The sequence below is a fragment of the Anguilla anguilla genome, chromosome 14 (assembly GCF_013347855.1).
Source record: "Anguilla anguilla isolate fAngAng1 chromosome 14, fAngAng1.pri, whole genome shotgun sequence".
Classification (NCBI taxonomy): Eukaryota; Metazoa; Chordata; class Actinopteri; order Anguilliformes; family Anguillidae; genus Anguilla; species Anguilla anguilla.
This window is the reverse complement of record NC_049214.1, coordinates 13021700-13045833: the sequence shown is the minus strand read 5'-3', so window position 1 is coordinate 13045833 and position 24134 is coordinate 13021700. Positions and strand designations below refer to the sequence as shown.

Sequence of the window (24134 nt, the reverse complement as noted above, 5' to 3'; positions counted from 1 at the left end):
TCATGGCTATAGAATGTAAATGCAGCCAAGCAAAACAAAAGCCCTCAACCACAGTTTGGCCAGAAAAGCAGAAGCGGGAAGCGGTAGACAGTAAATAAAATAATAAACAAATTAAAATGCATCGTATTTATCGTTCCTACAAAAAAGAAGAACCGAAACACCCATATCTACGGTACACGAGCCAGGTCCCATATGGTGGGCTAATGGGATGCGGCTGTTCACAAGCTGGGGACAGTACACAGAAAACCAGCACAGCGAACAGAGCCGTTTACTGTGCGTCAGCGCTGCAATGCACGGTGTCTACAGTATACGACAAAAAACAAAAACACCTGGGCTGTAAGGAGGGGAAAGGCAGAGAGAGCACGACAGAGTGAGGAGTGGCAGAGGGAGTGGGTGAGACGCGGCTGAAAGACTGAACTCGACCAGGCTGCAAGTCTAGAGGCAAACCACGGCCTGAGATGAAAGTGCCTTTTCGAGGGGTTGGAGGTGGGGGGTGGAACTCACGCGGAGGGAGGGGGGGGGGGAGGGGGCTCTGGAGGTGCGGAACCTCGCAGTGTTGTGCGGGTGATGGACGTGGCAAAACGAAGGCAGCAAACAGAAAGAGGGTGCAAAGATGCGCGAGAAAGTAGGAACCCCCCCCCCCAAATGGCAAACTGAGAGAACAGCTAACGCGAATACCTTCTGAGGCTCCCAGGGTATTAGTCTTCATCCTTCATAACAAAATAACTAATTTCATATACGTTCACGTGTGTGTGTGCGTGCACCTACAGCAGCCCTTTTGAGGAAAAAACTGCTCTAAGGCATTAATGCCAATAACCGTGTAATACCAAGTAACAGTGCAACCACAGCCAAAATAGCGAGTGAAGTATAAAAGTACAATATTATGTTGCACTTTTAGTTGTGAAACACGGTGTTTTAGGCATCATACCAGCCTGCATAATATAGGCTATTTTTGGAGCAAGTGGTGTCAGGTTTCCTCTGCTCTGTGTCTAAATTATTTTTTATTTATTTATTTTCTTTAATTCAGGTCTTGGTGCAAACGCACAAAAAAAGTAAAACTTTGGTTTTATTCACACTTATTTTTGAAGCTGGGCAAGGTGCTGATTGAATAACATTCTTGGGAAGCCTGCTTGTAATTTCATTTTATTGTGCAGTACAAATAATTGTGCAGGAATATCACTGACTAAAAAAAGCAACCACCGAGCCAGAGATGAGGTAGAGTGAATGATCAGCAAATGAGCCTCTTCAATATTCCCTGGAACAAGTTACCATCTCAAATCACAGAATTGGACCATTTTGAATGAATTATCTTCTTTGAAGTCACATGGTTATTGGAATTGTCTAAATATCTTTATCTGTACAATGAAATGGCCTACTTATAAACTTACATTACAGCAAAAAACAAATAACAGGGGGAAGACTCAATGTCATCTAATATGCAACCTTAGCATTGCTTACCCAGTAAGGACAATCATTTCTGTCTTAACCCAATGAGAGTTGCCTTTTCATGGTAGATGCACATTACCACCAGTGTGTCTGCCATGCAAAAAAAACCATGAATATTGCGATCAGTAATTTGCGATCGTCTATGTGAATCAGACACACCTTGTATTGAGCTCCATTTGCATAAAATTAGTCATTTTTGGTGCTGAAATTAATATGTAAATGACACAATGTTAATGGACATAAACCAGACTCTGCACTGTGTCCCTATTTCCATGATAGTCCATTTCACCTACGGCGGGTACTTTGATTTATTTATTAATTTTTTTTCTGACATTGCCAAGGTCTAACAGGCACAAAACCATCGCAACCCTTGTGAATTACCCCTGAATGTTCTCCATCAGTGATGCCCAAACGTTCCAATAAGATGCATCTCATGAATATTAATGAAGGGCCATGAACAAGTATAATACTGTGGCTATGAATGTTCTGTAATATAGCACTAGCACTATCAATCAGAACCTCCTGTCCTGCAGAAGTAAAAGATGAAAAGAACAAGCGATTTCATCACCTGGCTAGTCTGGTGATCAAATGGTTTGGAGAAGAAACAGTCAGGAGCGCATTACTGTTCAATACAGAATGCCCTGAGCACTAAAAAAAGGCTAAACCTGAACCACTACACATGGACTGTTCTCGTTCTTCAAGGTTTTCTTTCTATCCTCGTTAAGTTTTCAACACATTGACACCGGGTTCTTGATGGAGTTACCAGTGATGTCAGGGCACTCTGCTGAGAGCGGCAATTGGGCCGAGACAGCCGCAACGCTTGGCATCGCCATGGTAACGCTTTAACGAGCCGCCGCGTGGCCTTCCGTGTCCCCGACAGGGCGTTATTAACAACCGCGGTTAGAGATGAAAGGGCGCCGAGAAGAGGAAAAAAACCCTGACACAAACAAAACCAACCCTGCGAAAGCGCACCTCTGCCAGAGCCAAACCACCAACCGACTGGGAGAGGCGGGGCCCACTGTTTTTCCCTCTTATCGATAGATAACGGTGCGGTCTCAACGAGGCGACCGAAAGGTACCGCACAGCCCTGAGCAAACACGAGCACTGCGTCGCTAGCCCACCGCTGTGGCGGTCCACTCTTGCCTCGCTTGTGGGAGTTTTCTCACCGTCAGAGTAGCCATTCAGGGTCCTGTTTATCAGGAAGAAAGGCGAAGGACTGTAAATGCTTCATGGCTGAAGGACGGTGCTGGGACGAAGTAAGTTAGAGAGCGGAAGATGACAAGATGGCACAATTAGATGGCACAGACATAAAACAGGATAGTCTTTTAAGCAGGCCTAATCAACACCGCTAGGTTTGCTTAGCTTAGCTTTGCTGAGGCTGCCAAGCTCCAGGCTTTAGTGAACCTAAACTAAACACACCGTAAACAACTCCACACCCCTTTCATCATTACAGACCCTGTTTAATCCCTTTTTCTAATATTTAAGCCAGACGATAAATTATGTGCATTTAGGCTACATGTTTTATTTGTAAGCAGGAAAATAACCAAGTTTCCTTGATGCAGAAAGTCATATCATTTCTAAATATGAGAGCTGGCGGACGTTCGGTAATGGACAGTTTATCTCATTGGCAGCCCACTAAACTAACACTCCGCTTATTGGTCAAAATGCAAATGGCATAATTCATTTTGGCCTCTGAAAGACAAATACTGATTTGGAAATTAGCTTTGGCTATAAACACACATTTGTTGTCTTTGGTTCTTTATGCATAGCACAACTATTAAAAAATTCTGATTGGTTTATAGCACAGAAGCAAGCCCTAATGGTTCAGGTTGTACAGTGTCTAAGCTTTTTATTGTATCTCAAAGACGCACTCAGGATGCATAAAGGGCTTTCCAACACAGGCCAATTAAAGGATACGGTGAGAATAAACACGCACACACGTAACATAATAGCGCCTGCGGTTAAAACTTAAGACAAGAAAAATAAATAATGGAAATACAGATATGCAGCAAATTAATGTAGGCCTCTCTGTTTATGAACTGCAATCCTTTTTTTCGTAACATATAATTGCTTTTTGATTTGCTGTAAACAACATATAATACATAATGCAACAGACACACGTAAATATGTGTGTGTATGTATGTGCGCGCATTATTGGCTGTATATTGATAATGTGGTGTTTCATCATGTCTCGTGATAAGCCTCTGTACTCTAGGTTTTAGAAAGGTGTGAAACAATTAAAGTGTGTGATGACATATTATAATTATTTTTTTTTTTACAGCTGGTTTTTCCCAGGTTAGCTGGGAGCTCCCATGCGCAGGTTGTTTGCCCATGCTCTGCCCTCTTTAAGACTGCGCTCGCTAGGCTGGGCAAACAGCCCCCGCAGCCGAGCCCGTCCCCGCCCGCCGCGCCGGGCCGAGCACAAACGGCACGTCTGGAGCCCCGCGCAGGTATCGCCGCGTTCGCAGATAACGCACCGCGCGCTCCACCGAGACGCAGGCAGGAGGAAATTGCAGCCGCGTTGCCTGGCAATGCCCGCGCTGCTGGAATCAATCATTAAACCGCGCTGTTTTCCCCGCGTCGGCGCCACAGCAGGGCGGGTCGGCGGTCCGGTGCCCGTGGGTTCAGGGTACGCCACCCCCGAGTCGGGCTCCGCTCATTTTGAGGGGACGCCAGTCTGCCCATCTGTCTGCCCCCAGAGCTCCGGACCTGGTCTTACAGGGTTCTGCTGGGGGGCGGGGTTCAGGTGAGCAGGGGGGCGGGGTTCAGGTGAGGGGGGGCGGGTTCAGGTGAGCAGGGGGCGGGGTTCAGGTGAGCAGGCCTCAACCAAGCGCTGCTGGCAGGGGGGGCTGAAGCTCACCCCGGTCTCAGTGGCAAAAAGCAGCCAGGACAGGACCATGGGAAATTACCCACAAGCCATCTCTTTTAATGCCAAAAACAGCGCAGCGAGGTTTAGTTTTCTTACAGTGGGACCGAGCCCCAATCGGAGAATGTAGAGGTTCATTGTTATGGGGGACTGGTGTGAATTTAAAGCCTTCATTAAAAATCACCCATTTCAAAAACCCAACCCAACACCTTTGACTGTTCAGGGAAAAATGATAAGCACTTTCATTTACAATTAAAATTCTGAGCATAGACCTGCAGTATATAGCTGACAACAGGAGCAAAATGTTAAGATATTCTGATATCTTATATTTTATAATATTATAGTATGTCATAAAACTATATTTGGAGATATTCTGGAAAGTGTGAACAAAAATTGAACATTAAAAATGATCCATAAAGGGTCACACCAAAGTCATATGTCCCAAGTGAAAACCAACAAAATTCCCTTTACAAGGACAAAGTGTTTTTTTTTTCATCCAAAACCCGAGACACCTTAAAAAAGCTAAAGGATAGAGCTGCTCCAGTATCCACCAGCTCTCAGGTGCATATTTGGGGGGGCAAAACCCACATCCACAAAGTTAGTCTTTTTTCATGATTTTTTTCCCCAGTTGTTTTCAACCGATGCTTACCGACATTTTTTATGCAGGATAATATCAAGTTCTTATCTGTAATAAACCAGGATTATGTCCAGCATGAGGACACAATGCACCTGTGAAAGACAGCTGATGCACTTGAAGCACAACTGATACTGAGCATGTGAAAATATCCTTAAAAAGTGAATGATTTAAAAATGGCTTAGAAAGTCACCTAATTACAGTAACCTGACACTTTCATTTATTATTCATTTTCATTTTTTTAACAGCCAGACTCACAAGCAAAGTAACAGAGACTGAAGCTCTCTAGACTCATGCCCTCTTCTTAATAATAAAGTAAGGAAATTGAAATACTTTATTGTGAAAATAGCATTTGTTACATTCTGCCTTCATGTGCTCATCAACTTCTTTGAGAAACATGCAATCATGACTGCAGTTTTGCATTTGTGCTATAATGTTAAACAAGGCACTGTCAGAATCAACCAATCAAAAATCAGACACTGATATTTCGGCCCTGGAACGTCCATAGCGTGCGGCACAAATTTGTTTTTCTTTTCTGTCAATTTGGAATGCCACAGACATACAACACTAAATCCTAGAGCGCCAGCAGGACAAGCACATGACAGGCCCATGCATATTAATAAGGAAGCATATGGCCTTAGCCAGTAGTAAAAGCCACTGCCCGGCTGCCCTCCCTCAGGTCCTCCCATTTAAGTCTATGACTCCATCTATGTCCCCACATACCCCCATCCTCAGACCTGGCTCCGGCTCACCCACTGATGCATTACTGAGCCGGCCACTTACTGCAAGCCGCATGCCAGTAAAACATTTCAGCATTACATCACAAAGGTATTAATAAAAACAATTAGGAGCGAGCCAATAGCAGCACAGCCTGGTTACGAGTGCACTTCCTATTTGAGATTGCAGGGTTTAGGTTGATACCTGAGTATAATAATCTCATATATATATATATATATATATATATCCTGATAGACTGAGATCAGGGAAAATATGTACTTATTACAGTACCGTGCAGTTTGTTCGTTTTTTTATAAAGAACCACATAATGTTCAATCAATAGTGCATGTTAGTGCTTGCCTATGAAGAATTCTGAGAAAGAAGAGAGCTGAATTTTAAATGGTTTTCGTTTTTGGTTTAAAGGTTTTTTTAATCAACTTTATAGCTTGTGTAGTCCCATTTTCCATTAGGCTAGTACCAGTACTAGTATCGCATTATAATTGATGAAGACATTGGGGTAAAGCACAATTATTTTGAACTGTGAAAAAATAATTAAAAAATAAAAAACCAGGATAAGTAATAGGCTATGTGTCAGAAGCCTTCACTACCTGCTGCCACTTGCTGTTTTAGCCTTATGAGAAAGCTACAGGAACACTTAGGCCTACATGTAGGGCAAACATCCAATGCAGCATCACTGAATTTTACACGTCACTTTCGATGGTCCTGGCATGCTCCTGTCTAAACATGTCCACCAGGATTTACCCCCTCTCTCTTACATGTTTAAACCTTGATAAAAAAGCTACCATAGGGGTCTCTCGCCTCTCCTCAAGGTGTAATCCAGCCCAACGAATGGCCGTTGAATGACCCCCAATACACTAAGCTGCTCTTACACTGGTTCCAAAACAAAACAATTAAGAAGATAACGGTGACAATTAAAAACACAAAGCGTGATGCTCGCACAACAAGATGTGAGAGTCTCCCTCACTATCTTATCTAGTCTGCTACACCTGCATGCAACTTGCTTTGGTCTACAAAAATAAGTGTGCTGCAAGAGTTGATTTGGTGGCTATCATAGCATATTCTGATATCACTGTGACATTTTTGTGAACTACTTGCACAACTAAACCTTGAACTACTTCCAAAACTAAGCCTACCTCTTGAATAGTGTAGAATGAACAGCAGTGTGTGAATGCAAGGCCAATTTTGGCTAAAGATAGTAGCCTGGACTGCGCTGTTAATCTTCATCAAGGCAATTGCTTTAAAAGGAAATATATTTATTATTCATATGGAAAATTCTCAAACATTAGATTGAAGTGCTTTTATATGAATACTCATTACAGCACTAAATGCAAAAAAATAGTATTTCATTTCAGGCCAAGAAAACAACAAAACCATGTTTAAAAGGTCAATTTTGTGTTTTATCTGTTTGATTGAGATTGAAACTTTAGGGTATGGCACGGCATGTTTTTTTGCTTTCTGCATGGTCTCAATTGGATAGTTGACCCATCAAGTGAAGTCTTCTTGTCTGAGAAGACCCCATATTTGAACAACAGGCAATATGACAATGTCAAAAAATTTTGGACCAGATTTAACGGGAATGTCTATTATATTGACTTTTCTTTTGATTACACAGAAAGGTGTACAAGCTTTGTCTTTTAGTGCATCGACTAAGACACCAAAGTTCCCCCAGGCACTGATTTTCCGTCCAAGGTAATCAGAATTTAACGCATGTTCTAGGGCTATGTTGCCTAGAGTGAAGAGGTGGCTGCTTTCCTGAGATTTGGATTTTAATCTTTGTTGTTTTTGAAAGGTTATGATTTTTGTCTGCTTTAAATGAGCAGGGGCCAGTTCTGACAGCACTTCCTCAGCAGATCCAGAAGCTGCTGTAGTTCCTGTGCAGTGGGCGAAAACAGCACCAGGTCACCTGCAGAGAGCAAACATTTAACTAACTGTGTTGTTTAGGGTGAGGCCAGGGCTGCAGACTGTTCCAGTAACAATGCGAATTTGGTTATACAAATATTTAACAATGTTGGACACTCTCCATCTCCCCCTTTTTCTATCCATTTCTCACAATTCTCTCTCATCATTCTCTCTGTCTTTCCTTTTCCTCTTAATCTCTCCCTTTTCTCTCTCACTCTCTCACGTAATTGCCAACCCCAGCCCTTTGTTCTGAAGCTCTAAATGGAGTGAAGGCTGCTGCATTTCCTCGGTAGGAAACTGGAAATACGGCACCAAGAAATATGAATGGAATAAAGTAAAACAGTACGTGCCCCAGCCTTGTAGCTTTTATACAACAATCATTTTAAAAGTCTAAGCAGCACCTCATCCTCAATATTTATACATAATTTATGCTTTGTACAGTATGCATTCAGACAGGAACTGAATGTACTTCCAAGAGCCTGTGCCCAAGTCGGTAAGCATGACTAAGTGTTGATCACAACTTGCTGGCTATGTTGCTGTTGTCTGTCAAGGTTCCCGATAAAAAAAGCAACACACTCCCGCTTAATCACAGGCAGGAAACCCCTTCCTGGCATTCCCAGAAAGAAGAACAAAGACAGCCTAACTGGAACGGTAAATTAAAGGCGAGCGCCCACCGAACCAGCCTTCAGCCAATCAGTGGCAAGGAGCCGAAGGCATTCCGAGGGAGAATTCAAAACCCCTCCGCGGGATCGGCGTCGCTCGCGTGAGCGAAAACAACGGTTCTTGCCGGGATAACAGGAAGCGGCAGCTTATCGCGCACAGCGGGAGGAGGCTCTGGGTCCTGCGGCTATGGTCTCCAGGCCAAAGCGCTGCGGAATAATGGTCAAAAGTCGTGCCCGATGGCTGACCAGCACGGCCTTCAGAAAACAAACCAAAATGTGAAAAGGTGGATGCATCTAAATGCAAGACCTAAAGGACTTGAGGACTTGCTTTGTTTTTGTTAAGCTTCTCTGTGGAGTTACTTTTCTTGTCACAGTTGACAGAACGTGACCACTTTGGTGATGTGCATTTTTACGCAATATATCACGGTGATCACAGTGAAGTGGGTTGTATTACTAAGTGATAAAGGCTAACTCATCTGCTCAATGAAAAACGTGGCAAATATAGGCCTAATTTTTTACTATTTCAGATAAAACCAGGTAAACGTTCTACTGTGGGAAACAGGCCTGTTAGGCCAATCTTACCAAGTACTAATGACATTCTGATTTTTGGTACATCTTTTGCCCTCAAAATATGAATCATAACTTCAAATATTTCAACGGTGAGCTGCCAGTTAAAAGATGAGTAATGGCGTTTCCTCAATTCTTAAAATATTCGAGTAACAGTGGTGAGATTTCTGACTGAAAGCCTACAGGGTTTTTCTGACGCGCAGAGGGGAGCGGGAGGGGGACGTACACCCACAAACCGCACATATATAAATACCCAGGAGGACTGAAGAAAATTAGCAAAGAAGGAGATTCATTTACCGAGGCGCAAACTTCAAAGTGAAGGGAAGTAAATAGCGTCTTGGCGTGTCTAATGTGCCGTAAGTGGTGCTCACTTTCGGGCACCACATTCGGCTCCTTGCAGAGACTCTATAAAGGAGCTCGGAGGAACGGAGAAACTGGAGGGGTCTGCTGGGTGTACAGCCGGCTGCCGTGAAGCCCGTCAACATGAGCAAAACAAATTACAGCAATATACTGAATCATAATAATATGATTAATAACCTAATTGTTTAGACTCCATGTAAAAAAAAACTGGAGTGCTTCAGAATGCAATACAATGGAATGTTCAAAATTTTTAAATGCCACTCATACATTTGTAAAAAAAAAAAAGTATTCGAAGACAAAACAGGCACACAATAAAAAGTTGCATTAGCTACAATTTCAGGATGAGATTTCGCACACACACACACACATCCATTGGATGTTTTTCCAAGGCCTTTTTGCCAGCGCCGTTTGAGAGTCGCAGGGAAATGCAGGCCATTATCTCTCATCCTCCACCTCCTTATTGAGACGAATGATGAAGATCGCTTCCTGGTAAACAAGCCTCGGGGCGGCGGACTGCGGAGCGGGCGTCTGCCGGAGGGGAGGCCGCCCGCCAGAAACGCAAGCGTGCGGGAGCTGGATGCGCTCTCCTCCGGCGCGGTAAACGCGCTACAGCGGGACACGACGTGCCGCAGTCCGCAAGGCGGGAGAGGGTCGCCTCGTATGCGAGCGCCCCACCCGCCCCACCCCCACCCCCACCCCTTCACTGGAACTTTCTGTTCTGTGATCTCTATAACGCTCATTGATTTTGCCCAGTCTGAATAAAATGAGAAAACACATAAGGAGAAGGTGGGTGGACTGTCTACTCAATTTTTAAAAAAATGAATAATAGTACAAGTTCCAGTTTGCTCAAAAGAATCTCACAACAATGTGAGATGACACACGCTCCATTCACCGTGCACAATGCTCCATGAACACAGGAGTCTCCGACTGCGTCCTTCTCGAAGGCCGGACCGCTTTGGTGCCTGCAGTGACTCTACCTGACACTTCAGCATCTTAAAATGCTAAACCTGGAGCGCGGCCGCTCTCTTGCGAAGCTTCGGCGCTGCCTCGCCGTTCGCGGTGCTTCGTTTACGGGAGTCAAAGCGTAATTCTGCCCCCCCCCCCCGCTTGAGCTGCAAGATATCGCGATGGTAAAGAAAAACAAGAAAAGCCCTGCTCACTCATAAGACTTTGTAACATAAAATTTTGATCTTTGGGAAATATAGAAGCGTAGATGACAAAACAAGACACCTGCGAGATAGAGTATAGTACACTGGACTAATTATATCGTATTATCCATTTATGTCATGCATTTTTTATTATATTTGTGAACGCTTAACTTGATTAATCATTCCCAACCAGTGCACAAGTTCATGTAAAGGGCAAAGAACATCAGACATGAGTCTGTGATTCCTGTCAATCAGAGGCTGTCAGGTGGGGGCCATACTACGGATGACACAGCCTACACTGACAGGCCCTTTTTCTTGTCCAGGGCTGATCAATGCGGCAGAAAATAACACTAATGACAGCCAGGTGTCCGAATCTTAATCCTGTAAATGCCACAAGAAAAAAAGTCAAAGTGCAGCCTCTATTTTAAAAGGGAAAGAGTTTTTACGATTGTTCAATGGTCACCGGAATCCGAAAGGAGATCTCGATCATTAGCACTCTAAATGGATGGAGGGACTGAGGGGAGGGGGGTTGTGGGACGGTGGAGGAGAACACTGTTCTACAGCAGCGTCTGAGGCGCTTCTGTCATGCAAGCTTAACCTTGCGCCGGCGTGCCGGTGACGCCTCATGCATATTAACGCGCTGAAATATCAGAAGGGTCCACCTCCAGGGCCACGGGGGGTTCTGCACGGACACAGAACCCAGCTGATCAATCTGGATTCTATTTGGCAACCCCAACACATCTGTTAGGCTACATTTCAGCCAGACATAAGATTACATTCTTTATGTACTAATTCAGACAGCTGTTCTACAATGTTTACTGTAATTCAGGTTAAGTACCTCGCTCAAGGGCACGATGGCAGCCCCGAACCTGGGGAATCGAACCTGCAACCTCAGAGCTAGGAGCCCACGTCCCTCACCATTAAGCTACTCTGCTACGCAGGACCCCACTAACAGGACTGCCAATGATGAGAACAAGTAATCGAATGAGGAAGCGCTGAGTCAGAAGAATCAGTCCATTTTTTATTGAATTTCCAAAAGAAATGGACTGCACTGTTAGTTAAGCCTATACATTAAAGGCACGGGCATGTCAATGAAATTTACATTTGTATTTTTTTTCTGGTGATAATGTGCAGTTCCTTTTGAATTTGCTGCTGCACATTAGGAATCTGTTTATACCCGGAATCAAAACAGAAGCTGTGACAGTTCCTCTCCAATTAGCTTGTAAACATGCAAAGATGTTTTATTAGAGCTGACACAACAATAACAGAGATTGACGATGGCAACACCCCAAGCCAGTGAATCTGTTACCCCATTTTATTATATAGGCCTCGTTTGTGAAATTTTTTGATTGCATGAAACACGCTTTAATCCAGCAAGTGCTTCATTGGTAATGACAGCTGCATCGTAAATGTGTTTGACAGACAAATTGAGGGCTATACAACAGCCAAAACAGCAGGCTAACGCTAACTGCAAAGAAGAGACCAGAGGCAGAGACAAGGAAGCAAGGAAGAGACCAAGCTTGTCTGCTGGAGCAGCTGTCAAGTCTTTCCAGACTCCCACTAACCACTGCGGTGAAGGTTTCCACTGGAGCGTTCGCATTTAGCTTGTACTCACGTTACTCAAAATATGTCTGCAATACTGTTTTCTGTTACGCTCTTACAAACTCAACACTGAGCATTTTAGCGTCGGTTATACTGGGTTTCCTGCTGCAACCACGGTGGCCAGAGCTGGTTGCCAAGTCTCTGAACACGCAAAGACACGCGATGAGGCTAGGCCTCAGATATATTCCACCACAGGAAGGACTACTCCTCTAGAAAGGAGACTTCAACACTTCCTAATTTTGCACTCTCACTCCAGCTGACATACTACTTAAGATGAATGGCATTTTTTCAGGAAATGATGTCCCTTTCACCCGTCCGCTCCAAATGCCGTTACTCAAATGGAAAGTGTACGCCTCATCGACGTTTAGTGGTCTAGACTGTCAGTGAAGAGCCACTGCCCATTTCTTATCTCCTCTCGGTGCCTTTTTTTAAAATGGTTCCTTCGTGACCGTCGTGGGGTTTACATGTGTGCTGGAAAAGAAAACTGGAACAAAGCAGGAATTTTCAAGTGGAAAGAATTTTAATAACTATTGCACTCGCAGACGGCAACCGTGGAGTTTATTTGATAGTCGGAGGTGTTCGGTTCTCTGAACAGGATGAGAACTGTCAGGGTTCGGACCCGGGAATGAGGCGGGAGAGGCACGTCTCCGTAACCAGGGCAACAGGGGGAGTAACGGAGGGAGAGCGGGATCCCGGGTGGCTCCCGGGGAGCTTTGCGCTCGCTAGCGCAGGCCTGAGCTGCAAAGTCTCGGAGCGCTTGGGAAGCGCGGAGGAAAGACCCGGCTAATTAGGAGGGAGCGTTCCGAGCCCCCTCCCGCTGATCCTCCCGCCGCGGGAATCCGGGCCCTCCTCCCCGGACGGGAAACCGCTCTTCCGCTCGCCGACTTCCAACGCCGCCGATAACAGGCTCCCGGATTCCTTCACGCGCTCGTCCCTCTTTGTGCCTCTCGTGTTATCCGATAGCGCTCGCGAGTGCCGACGTCGCGTCCCGGCGACTCCCGGGGGCGTCCCGAAGAGGCCGCCGGAACGCGGGGGGGGGCTTTTGTTGAAGCGCCTCGTCGCTCCTCTCGCCCCTCTTATCGAAGGCGGGCCTTTCTCTGCGCCTCCGTGCTTTCGGCCGCGAATTCCAACGCCGGCCGACTTGAATAGACGGCACCGCGCAAAAATAAAAACGTCTCTTTTCTCTCGAGCTGTCACGTTGACAGTTGGAGCGATGTGCCAGCACTTTCAAAGACTGAAAGGATTTCTATAAAGCGAAACCAAAGGCAGGTAATCTCAGGAAAAGCCTAATAAAGCCGTGGGAACCCAGTGTAATAGGTCACAACTGAACAATTTCCCAAAAGACACGGCCTTTTTGTCGCTTAAATTACCATTACACAATCAGCTCAGCATGTGGGAAGTCATATCATAGAAACTGTATTATTATTCAGAATGCTTGTACAAGTTCGACATCGATTTAAATAACAACTCGGTGGCGTTTGAGCTTCCTGCGCACGTGCATGTGGAGATGCTGAAAATCTCAGATTGAAAATGCATATTTCATTCTGCGAGATAGGACAAGCACAGCGTTTTAGGGTTTAATCAAGTGTAAAATTAACCACAAGGAAAACATAACAATAGGCTATATAAATATAATACAATAACACAATTTAGCATAACGTTTTTTTGACATTTCCGCACTTCTGGATGCAGGACCTTGGGTCAGAGCAGCACAGCATCTTCTTCGGCACAAACAGCTATGCTGCTGCCAGCTCTTACACACGTGAGCTGCTCTTGAACTGTAAGACTTCTGTTAAAATGTAGGCCAGATACTTTTTTATGCTTAAAGTGATCATGTATAATCTGACTGAACCTGCAGTTGAGGGCGGGGCCATATGCAGCAACCTCCACTGGACTACTCCACTCTTCCTCGAGGGTTCCGTCACACCTGATTCAATTCCAGGCTTTCGAATCTACGGAATCAATCGCGCAGGTTGAAGCCGCCCGCCCTGGCAGCTGGCGGCGTGTGAACGTTGCCCTTGGAGACGGCACCCATCAGCGCGCCATGTTCCACAGCGCAGGAAGGTCACTGAGGACGCCGAGGGCTGCGGTTTTTTTTCCTTTTTCTTTTTTAGGACAGTGTCGCAGGGGAGGAAACGGCGGCGTCTCCAAAAACCGTCCGCTAACGCGTTGCTGTGCCCACTTCCTGCATGGTCCCTTTGTTTTGAAGGAGACAAAAAAATCCCACCGCCATGCTGTGGGCATCAGGAGTGTGTGCGTGTTCCCTCATCCCTCATCCCCTTAGGAACAGGATCCATGGGGACGAGACTAATAATAATTTAAATTTAAATGATTTTTTTTTTTTTTAAACAGCATGTCTGGCACGTGCCGCCGGGCTTGGTGAGCGGGCGGGGCCAGTGCGAGCGGGCGGCGTGCCAGGCCGTCGCCAGGCCGACGCTTGTTACCGCTCTCCTCTCCGCCAGATGGAGCTCCTCCCCCTTCGGGGCGGGCTGTGCCCCGTGGACAGATGGAGGGCACCAAAGTGTCTGCTGGGTGACGAGGGACCACCCGGGGCCCAGACCAGCAGGTGGGCAAGGCACACGCAACAGCCTGCTTTTCACCTAGACCGACGGGCTGAGGGGACACGGGCGCCACACAAAAACAAAAAGAGGTTTGGAAGTGATTAGACTTCTGGACTTAGATTCTGGATTTGAATGTAACACGCTCAAATCCTACTGCCGCTGTACCTTTGAGCGAAAGAACGTTATCCTTAATTTCCCCACTGAATATCCAGTTGCATGCAGGGTTCGCAGAGTGCATTTCCACTTAATGGACGCAAAAACAGTTCATAAAAGCTTGTTTTTTTTGTTTGGTTTTTTGGAATGGGGGGGTTGTGGGGTCTGGTCCCAGGTTCGAACCCTGTCATGGAGCAGCTCGTGTAGATGACAATCCACTTCCCCAAAACGGTCCAAGTTAATAAGAGTCGAGCTGTGCTCCACTGCGAATGCGTTCCGCGCCATTAGAAGACGGCACCGGATAGCCGCCGTTGCCGTGGCCGCAGCGCCTCGGCGGCTGCCCTCGGCGTGCTGACGCTCACGCTATTGCGCGCGGCGGGGATTCCGTCGCACGTGGCGTGGCGGCTCTGGGCCGTCTGCCGCCTCGCGGCCTAACAGCTCAAGGCGGTCCGTCGAGCCGGTCGTCTCCACCCGCCCGGCGGTCCAGAGCCGCTGGAGTGAACGGTTCGCGAGACGAGACCAGTCCAAGAGCGGAGACAGGCACAAGGGGAGGGCGCTGAGGGTAATGTGGGTTCATGCCAGCGTCACAGTGTGTGGTCGTCTATGAAATAACGATGCTCGCTCAACTAAACACACTGACATTACTGGGCCTATGCTCCTTCCTTATAAACAAGGCCTTGGCCAGTAAAGTGGAAAGTTAAAAGACCTCATCTTTTTTATTTTGGTCATCAAAGAAACTTAATAAGGAAAAGACAGCCACACACTCAAAAAGTTTATATTTAATGGAACTGAGAAATCACAAAAGTTCCAGTTACTGACTGTCAGGGTTCAGCAGTACCTGATGGAAATGGAAGTTCAGTACACATAATCTTCTGTTACACTGAACTGGGTTCCCACTGTTTTCAAAACATTATTTTCCAGGACATTTCACATGACCAACACCTGCAATGTATAGAGAGGGGGAGATTGTGATTGCGAACCAGGGCACCTGTGGTGACGGACATTTAGGCCATTTTCTCATTTTCCATGACCAAAAAACTGCACCAAAATTCCCCGTTTTCCAGATATTCCAGAACACATGGGAACCCTGACTGAAGAATGTTTCCTTTGCTTATTCACATTAAGTTCAGTTAGGATCAATCTGTCACCCTGTCAATTTGAAATTGGAGTGTGGGCTCCTCCCTTTCTTACTAAATTATAAGATTCCATAAGCTTATGCTGTTTTTTTTTTTTTAACATGCCATTTATTTCTTTTAGAAATGTTATCACCAATCAGTTGAAAATGGCAGTAGGTTGAATTTATAAGCAGTTCTTTTTCGCAGGAGAAATCCAGGTGACTTAACCTTAGAAAACAACTGAATTCAGCTGTGTTCTTGTCAGGATTGCAGCCTGCAGCTAGGGCAGAAAAAGCAACCCATTACATTGAGGATATATCCACTGAGACAATGAAAGGCAGTGTGTGCAACAGTGAACCAGTGATTCTTCTGTTTTTCATACAGTGTGCCTGTGTTCGTGTGTGTGTGAGAGCAGAGCTGTCCCTCCCACAAGACAGATCAGGAAACCACACTCATGGCTCCACTTACTCGTCCAGGGGCCCGCCTTCTCGCATTGGTTTCCCAGCAGAACATTTAGAAAGTGCTAATGTTTTGGAGGGAGGCCCCAAATCATTTTTTGCCCAGAAAGGTCTAGGGACGACCCTGGCGGAGAGGATACCCTGATCCTCCTTTTTCCCTTTATAATAAATCCTAAGGATTGTAGGACAGTAGAACTGACTTCAGCTACGCCTAAAACCACCAGGATATGCTACAAGCAAATGCTCAAGTGAAAGAATCACCAGCAAGTAGCACAATGGTGCTAATTAATACTGCCAAAGATCCAGGATGAAAAGATGAGCAAGCAAAAGACAAACCTCTTCAGTCCTTACGACAACTGCATTAAAACTCCCAGTCACGGGCAATGCAAATTCACCCTCGGAACAGGGCCCACGTTTCACCAACAGCAGTGGAAATGTAAAATGGACACGTGAAACCTAAAGGCAAACGAAGCTGTGCAAATGAAAATAACATCTGAACCTCCACGAAACGAGCTCGGCGTTCCACCGCGGTTCAGTCTCTTAAAAGGGAATCCGGTCAAAAGCCTTCGCATTGTGGACAGTTTCGATGTGGTACTGAAATCCTTTCCCTTCTTTCCCCGTCAAACACCGGCAACTCTGTAGCGTATCTATTTTCCCCTGCCGTCGTTTTCGGGAGAAGGGCTGTTGTTTCTTCCGCTTCTTCCCTCTGGAATAGCTGTACTATCAGTTCGGTGACCCCCCCCCGGCTCCCCATCAGGGGTGATGTGTAGCACGTTCCGCTCCGTGGGTCCACCCGCTGCGTGCGGCGCTCCGAGGTTTGTGAGGACGGGCGGCTCTCCTTCTCCCAGAGCAACGTTCCCGATTCTCCATGAGGAGAAAATGGCGCTGATGACCTGCGTTTCCCCCCTCCAAATTTTGCTTATAATGTTGAGATATGAGCCTTTAAATGCTGCACTTTGCTTCATTCACTATACCAGTTGAATATCAGCATGACTTCCTCAACACTACAACTACAATACCTTTATATAACTTTGGACTGCTATTTTTTTTCTCATAAACTCACCAATCTCTAAGGCATGATTGCATGCTGTACCCAAAAATCCTATTTAATTGTTGTAAGTCTTATTTTGTATAACATACAGTACAGAATATAGCCAGGGACCGTAGTCATTATTTGCATAAGATACAGTTAAAAAAAAAAAAAAAACTTTTCCTGTATCAAACACTTCCCCAAAGCATTTCACTTTTTTATTTGCTTGAACAACAGTGAGCGAGGTTTGCAGGTTTTTATCATGAGAGCTCCACAGAAGCCTGCATTGGCTTAGAGCAAAAATCAGAAAGCCCCAAGACACAGGAACTCAGCTGGGGAGGGAACACTTCGTCAGCATGTTTCGTCCCCGCACTCAAAAGAGGGTTCCCCTAACCCAGCACCACACAGGAGGCCACTCTCACTGAACACAACAACGGACCTATCCAATACGCGGACGCCGCGGGGAAACTCAATATCAGTGGGATTCTTCCTGGAGGTCAAATGCACTACACTGTAAATTAATGAAGCTGAAACTCTTTCTTCTTTTTTTCTGGCTGTACCGTCTGAGCCCTGCTGTGGCGTATGAATGTGCCCATTTCAAGGCGGGGGGAGAACCAAGCGGCAGTGCATGACGTCTCTGTAGTAGTAATGAGGATACCCAAGCACTGCGCACGCCTCACTGCACTCCCCCTCTCTGTCTTCACGCAGGTTAAACGCTGGTCTCATCTGATCTATAGACAGCCTCACTTTGAGAGGCTTAACACACCTAATGATTTAAAGAGGAGCGTTAGGATAAACTTGACTGCGGCATTACGAGAGCATGAGGGGGAAAGAACACGTATGCACACGCGTCGACTCCCCTGCAAACTATTTGGTACAGGCCCTTGGCCAACTTTATCATACTTGCTACCAGCAGACTGACATGAATTTGAGTGTTCCAGTAGTGGCTCCTGGGTGTATGAATATTTATTCTCTCAAGATAATTCAAATATATAATACCTAGAGGATGCGAATACCTCACTTAAGTCTGCAGGGCACTTTTCAGGACTTCTCTAAAGTAAAGAAGAAAGAGCTGTGGGCGGAAGTGCAACATCTCTCTGGATGATTGACAGAGCATAACAAATGTAATGGGACCTTGCCCCCACCCACCCTCATTTTTACCCTGCACCCCTTTAACTGTTCCCTGCGTCGCAGTTATATCCATTTTAAAGGTTGCATAGCCTAATACTTCAAGAAAAAAATAATAAACTGGATGTGAAAACAATTAGGCTACATGTTATGCAACCTGCAAATGTTTTTCAGTGTTAGTACATTAAGTATCTCGTCAAAAGAGACAAATCCAGAGGCAGTGCCAATACAAAAGACAGAGGACTAAACATAGTAAATTCCAGCTTACGAATTCACCTCACATCGCACACAAATGTTTTCTGCCCCCTAGATCTCTCTACCTGGTGGGAATCCGCAAAACCCTGGTAATGACCATAATTGAAGCACGTTTTGGCAAGGTGACTCCCAACAAGAGAGAAAGGCAGAGGTGAACATTTCCAAATCGCCAGACTTCTTGAAATTAAGTGACGCAGCAATGTGCGTCTTCCCAGAAAGCGACAATCGCGCGGGGTTCCTCGCCTCTGGTACAGCGGCTACTGTGCTGGTCTGCAACCGGTTTACAACTCGAGCTCCTGCCGACTACTGTCTCAACTGCGGTTTAGCTAAGGCGTATACGTTTTCGTTCACGGGGATGTGTTACAGTTGTACCCAGTTTTATTAATATGACATGAATGTTCGTGCTGCATTTTTGCTTTTTTGATATCACACTAGTGTTCAAAAACAATGCATTAAAGAAAGTGATATGAAGTAAAATATGTCACTAATCAAATTTGTTTCAGTGACATCCTTTCCAAAACTGACACGAACTGCGCGTGTGCATATTTTTCTATAATCTATGGTGTATCCTGTCTTCTGTCATGTCACGAAACTCAACGGTTAAGCCACAAACAAATTAATTTATTTTCCTTCTGCGCATGAAAATGGCTAAATTCGTAACCATGCAAGTCGTGGGCCAAGTTAGCAAATTAGCTGGCAAATAACAGACAGGTAATCTAACATATTTCCGATCTCGTGATAACGAATAACAATTCGCTAGGTAGCTCGTAAGAATATAATTATATTATTACCCATCATAGCTAGCTACCGTACGTAAGCAACTAGTTAAACGAGTAGGCTATCTTAAGTTATACATTTATTTGTGAATTTCCCATCGACTCAAAGTCAGCGGAGCTTTTCCATTATCTAATATGACAAAGCTTTCATTTCACACAGAAAGCAGTACTTTTAGTTGACAACGATGCCAGTGCGTGAGCAACACAAACTAACACTAGTTAGCTAGTTGTGTCTTCCACACCCATTTCCATAAACAGTATCGATAGCTAAACATCCAGCTGCTGGTTAAGTTCCGAATCGTAGTGCGGACTGTTTAGTCATGATAACGTTAGTATAATGTATACAGGCTTCAGACACTCTTTTAAGCAGCTGGCTAGTTTGCTAATGCAATGCAACAACAGTCATTTTCAGATAGCTAGCTAACATTAAGTAATATAACGTAAGATCGCCCAGGGTAAAAGTTCAGGCTCAAGCAAAGTCTAATGTTCATAAAACAGGCAATTGGTATTATTTAGAACTGAAAGCAAAATTAGCATAGCTATATGACTTAGCTAACAAGCTAACCAATGACTACATAGCTATATAACTACCGTGTAACTTCACGTTCAAACTAGTTAATCAAGGTTAGCGAACTAACCAACATTATTATTTAGGCGCTTCATCCGTGAAAGCGTTATCCTGCTACCTAATTTTGTTGCGCTAGCTACTGAAGTCGCCAGCGTCAACTCCAAGCAATCGCAATAATTTTAACAATGTCTAGATACCCAACAAACTAGAATAAGGTACGTTGCCGGTGTCAATCTACGTAGCTAACTAGCTGCACATGGTTGGCCTCCCCGCGTCCATTTTTGCAGAAAATAGTTAATGTTATATTTAACAACGCCAATGTTACCTATTTCTGTTGCCATCTCGCTACATGTAGCTAGCTAGCTACGTTTCTCTTTTGCACACTCCTGACAACTGACAATAACAACTTTCTCAGCCAACCCAGCACTCTGTCGCTATCGCTACATTATCAGCTCCTCGCCAATCCATTGCAGTTACTCCTCTGGCCGCTCCGCGATTCATGCACTTTCTTCATTATCGCGATTTCCCCCCCATAAATAAAACTTACTTTTCCCTGGCTTGGCTGTCGGACGGTACGTTGTTACTCTTGCCTTTGGCGTACATGCTTGCAGAGAGCTCCGATTGTCACGCACCTGTCAACCCATCACAGCCTCCCCGAGCACAACCCCGTCACCATGGCGACACTAGGAGCGTCGCTTCCCATTGGTGTCTCGCTGTTAAAACACGCCCATTTTCTCTGGTAACCGCCATGACTGGCAGTTATTAAGCTCCGCCTTTTTCCAAACAACAACCCCTCCTCCTGCTGTCTCCTATCTCTCTCATTCCGCCCGCCTTTAGCTGAGCTTGTTGGGTACGCGCGCCGCCTGCGATCTCTCCCTGAACACACAGACACACACACAAGCATAGACACACACACACTCCCTCCCTCTTTTCTCCCCTCGCTACTCCCCCTCCTAGCTCGAAGGGCAATTTGAAACCGTCTGAGGAGGATTTTAAACAACTGGCTGTTCCTTTTATAGACAATCACACCCTCTACAGACTGGCAACCCTGTGCTTGGCCAGATAGCAAACACGGAGTGGATTTGTAAAGATGTTGAACTTGACAGGCTTCAGTGTGACTAGGAGATACAGGAAATGCAGCTGCACACTGTCAAATTAATGCAAGGTAAATCACTAAAAGGTGTTTAAGTATACAACTGAGAAAGAGAATAAAGTACTTTTTCAAGCATAGTTTTGAAGGAGAGGAGAAGTTAGGTTCGGCACTTATTTGCATGGATATTTTGGGACCTTCATGCAAACTTTACACACGTCCCCCAGCCCCCTGACTCCACCCAGAGCTATATCTATATCTGTTTGCTCATCTTCTGTTAGTGCTTTCCAGCAACATGTAAGTTTTCTGTAAACACACATCAAGGTGCTCATGAGACGGATGCTATTGTGCTTCTAAAAAATATATATTATATCGAACATGAGTTGAGCACAGAACTAGTACACTAGTACATTGCACCTAGGATGCAAGATCATTTAATGCATGAGAACCTCATTAAATAAACCAAAAACAGCCAAAATTTCCTGTCTTAAAGGAATAAATAAAAGTTTCCAGGGTTTTAAAATATAAAACAGAACATGACCTACTTGGAATAAAGTGCCCAACGTGTGAATTGGGGTTGGGGTTATGTTACTCTGGAATGAGTCCCCAAGGGCCCAATCACCATCAGTTTCTGGTGAATAGTGATAGACATGTGATTTTGGTGGGACAGCGTTCTGAAACAGCTTCAAGGGAGGTTGTACCAGAGAAGTGCCACAGGATAAGAGACAAATATTCATCCTCCTTTCCTCTCTTTTTTAAATGAAAACCGTTGAATAAATTACTTGTATTCCTGTTAGTGAATGCAATTACTGGTAAATGCAAGATGATGCAATAATAAGCGAGGTCTCTTATTAAATACGGTGTTCACAAATGCAAACCCAGGTGTTTCCTAAGCTCTAACACAGACAGTTGCTCTTATCGTATCAAAGCTACATACAAACACCCTCTAGTTGAAGCCAAGGAGGTTTACAAGATAAACCTTATAAATCTTCCAAATATCCCTGCTGAAACCATGTGTTGTACAAACGTAGCCTAAAGCTTGTTACCTTCAATCTACACAAACCCAAAAACAAAAGGGTCAAATACCAAATAAACTTTAATTTAATGAAACAGCTGTACTCTGCATTACTGGGAACACTACAAATCTCCAGCCAGTGGAATGGAGCTCCAAGGTTTGTGTACTGTACATGGAAACCTGGCAGCAGTGATGCTCAGAAAAGCTCTGGGGACTTTCTCACAAAGCTGGTTAATAGCCTCAAACTGGAATACTGTAACTGCAATCCATCAGCATTGACTTCTCCTTACGGTGTGCTGGAACTGTACTCCCCAGTGTGTCTGCAGCTGTCTCTCCAACATGGTGTCATGTCACCATTGATCAAACAAAGGAGGACATGAAATGTAGCATGTGACAGCATATGACATGCGACGGAAGACATATGAACCTTGCTAGTTCATTTGAGGCCAGGATCTGCCTACACCAGGCTGCACAGTTCACAGAGGATGACAGGCTGTAGAAGATAAACCCGTTGAAGAATTTCCATGCCTTAGGTGTACAATTCTATCTGCTTTTGGGCATTGAACAGCCACTGAGGGCTGCCTTTTGGGGGAACCATTAAAGTGTTTTTACTATGCTTGATAATTCCCTCAAGCATCAAGCAATCAGAAGTCAGCCAAGCTTTTTTAATTGAAAAATATAACTTTGTACTTTACGGAGTTCTCCCTCCCCTGAGCGCAATGAACACGTGTTTGTTTAAGAAGCGCCTAGGGCTACCCCCTGAACGAATTTGTTCAGCTATCAGTTAGCACATCTATCTAACCAGGACGTGAATTTAATATTAGGCTTTTCTGGAAAAGTCAATAAGTACCTGATAAACAGGTGGCATATCTAAAGCACTGGACTTTGATGCAGGAATTCTGACCGTGGGAATGTGGCAGCCCCACAGGGCAACATCATAGTTCCCAGGGAGGGAGAGCTTCACACAGGATTTCCTCATCATGCACTAGCGAGTCTTCAAAACAGTCTGGTGCCTGTAGCTCACCTGATCCAACTGTGCGAGAAGGGGAGACCTCTGGCACAATGGCCAGACACCTCAGCTGCAATGTAGAGTTAAAATAAGCACCAGATGCCTGCATGTGCTTCAGAGGTTCACATGTTAGTCTGACTCCTGACTCTCCCAAATGAAGTGAGGCTGTTATAGTGAGGGGGCAAACATGCAGCTGAGCATTCTAAATTGTAAGGAGGAGAAAATACGCTCAGTAAAGAACTAATAACCACGGCGATAGTGGTTACGCTGGACTACCAATCATGTGGAAGTGTACGCCCATCACCGGGCAGATTTATGAACCTCTGCCTTCTGCTGGTTGACAGCCCAGCCACTTTCCATGAATATTATTTTCTGACAGAGCCAGTCAGAGCCCTGAAACATCACACTGGATCAGTATCTCCTCGTTAACATTCATGCTGGTCACTGGCCGAAGGTCTGCTGTGTGCTGACCTTGGACTGGCCCAGCAGTTGCCAAAGCTCCATTGCATGGTAACTCAGGTAGGACGTCATAGAGTAAAGCAGGAGGAGACCCGTCAGACCCCAGCGTGGCGGATTCGTTCTGTCACTCCGCGTATGGGAAGTCGTCCATCAATGCAGCGAGATGTTGTGGGGCAGTGTAATCACTGAAGCGAAGGGGAAGATGGGGGAAATGTCACCGACCAGTTGGGATAGAGTGAGGTTTTCAAATGTTTCACTCATGGCCCAAATTGCCAAAAAAAGTAAATGGGGGATTTGTGGATATTTATTTATAAATTTTTGATATGTCATGCTGTTAGTATCCTTTCTCTTTGCCACAGCATTTATTTAAGTTTTTTGCCACCAAAAAACAACGTAAAAAGAATAGAAATTAATCTTGGAAATGAGTGGGGTTGTCAGTGTCAGTGTAAAAACATCTGATGTTTCAGATGTTTTTACACTGATTTTTTACACTGGTTATATCATATATTAGATAAGATACCACAGGCAAATCCCCCCCGTCCTTTTTTTTTGTTGTGAACACCAGCTGTACCGATCACTGTCCTTGGGTCAAAAC

At 45.1% G+C, this 24134-nt stretch overlaps 1 protein-coding gene across 1 annotated transcript in view; it reads right to left on the bottom strand.

Moving 5' to 3' along the window:
• The window catches only part of ssbp2 (single-stranded DNA binding protein 2), a 96094-nt gene extending 75431 nt beyond the window's left edge, over positions 1-20663 (bottom strand). The window contains exon 1 of the mRNA XM_035390361.1: positions 20514-20663. Coding sequence (XP_035246252.1) covers positions 20514-20569 — 56 coding nt within the window. The 5' untranslated portion in view covers positions 20570-20663. The remainder of the gene's footprint in view (positions 1-20513) is intronic.
• Between the last annotated feature and the right edge of the window lie 3471 nt (positions 20664-24134).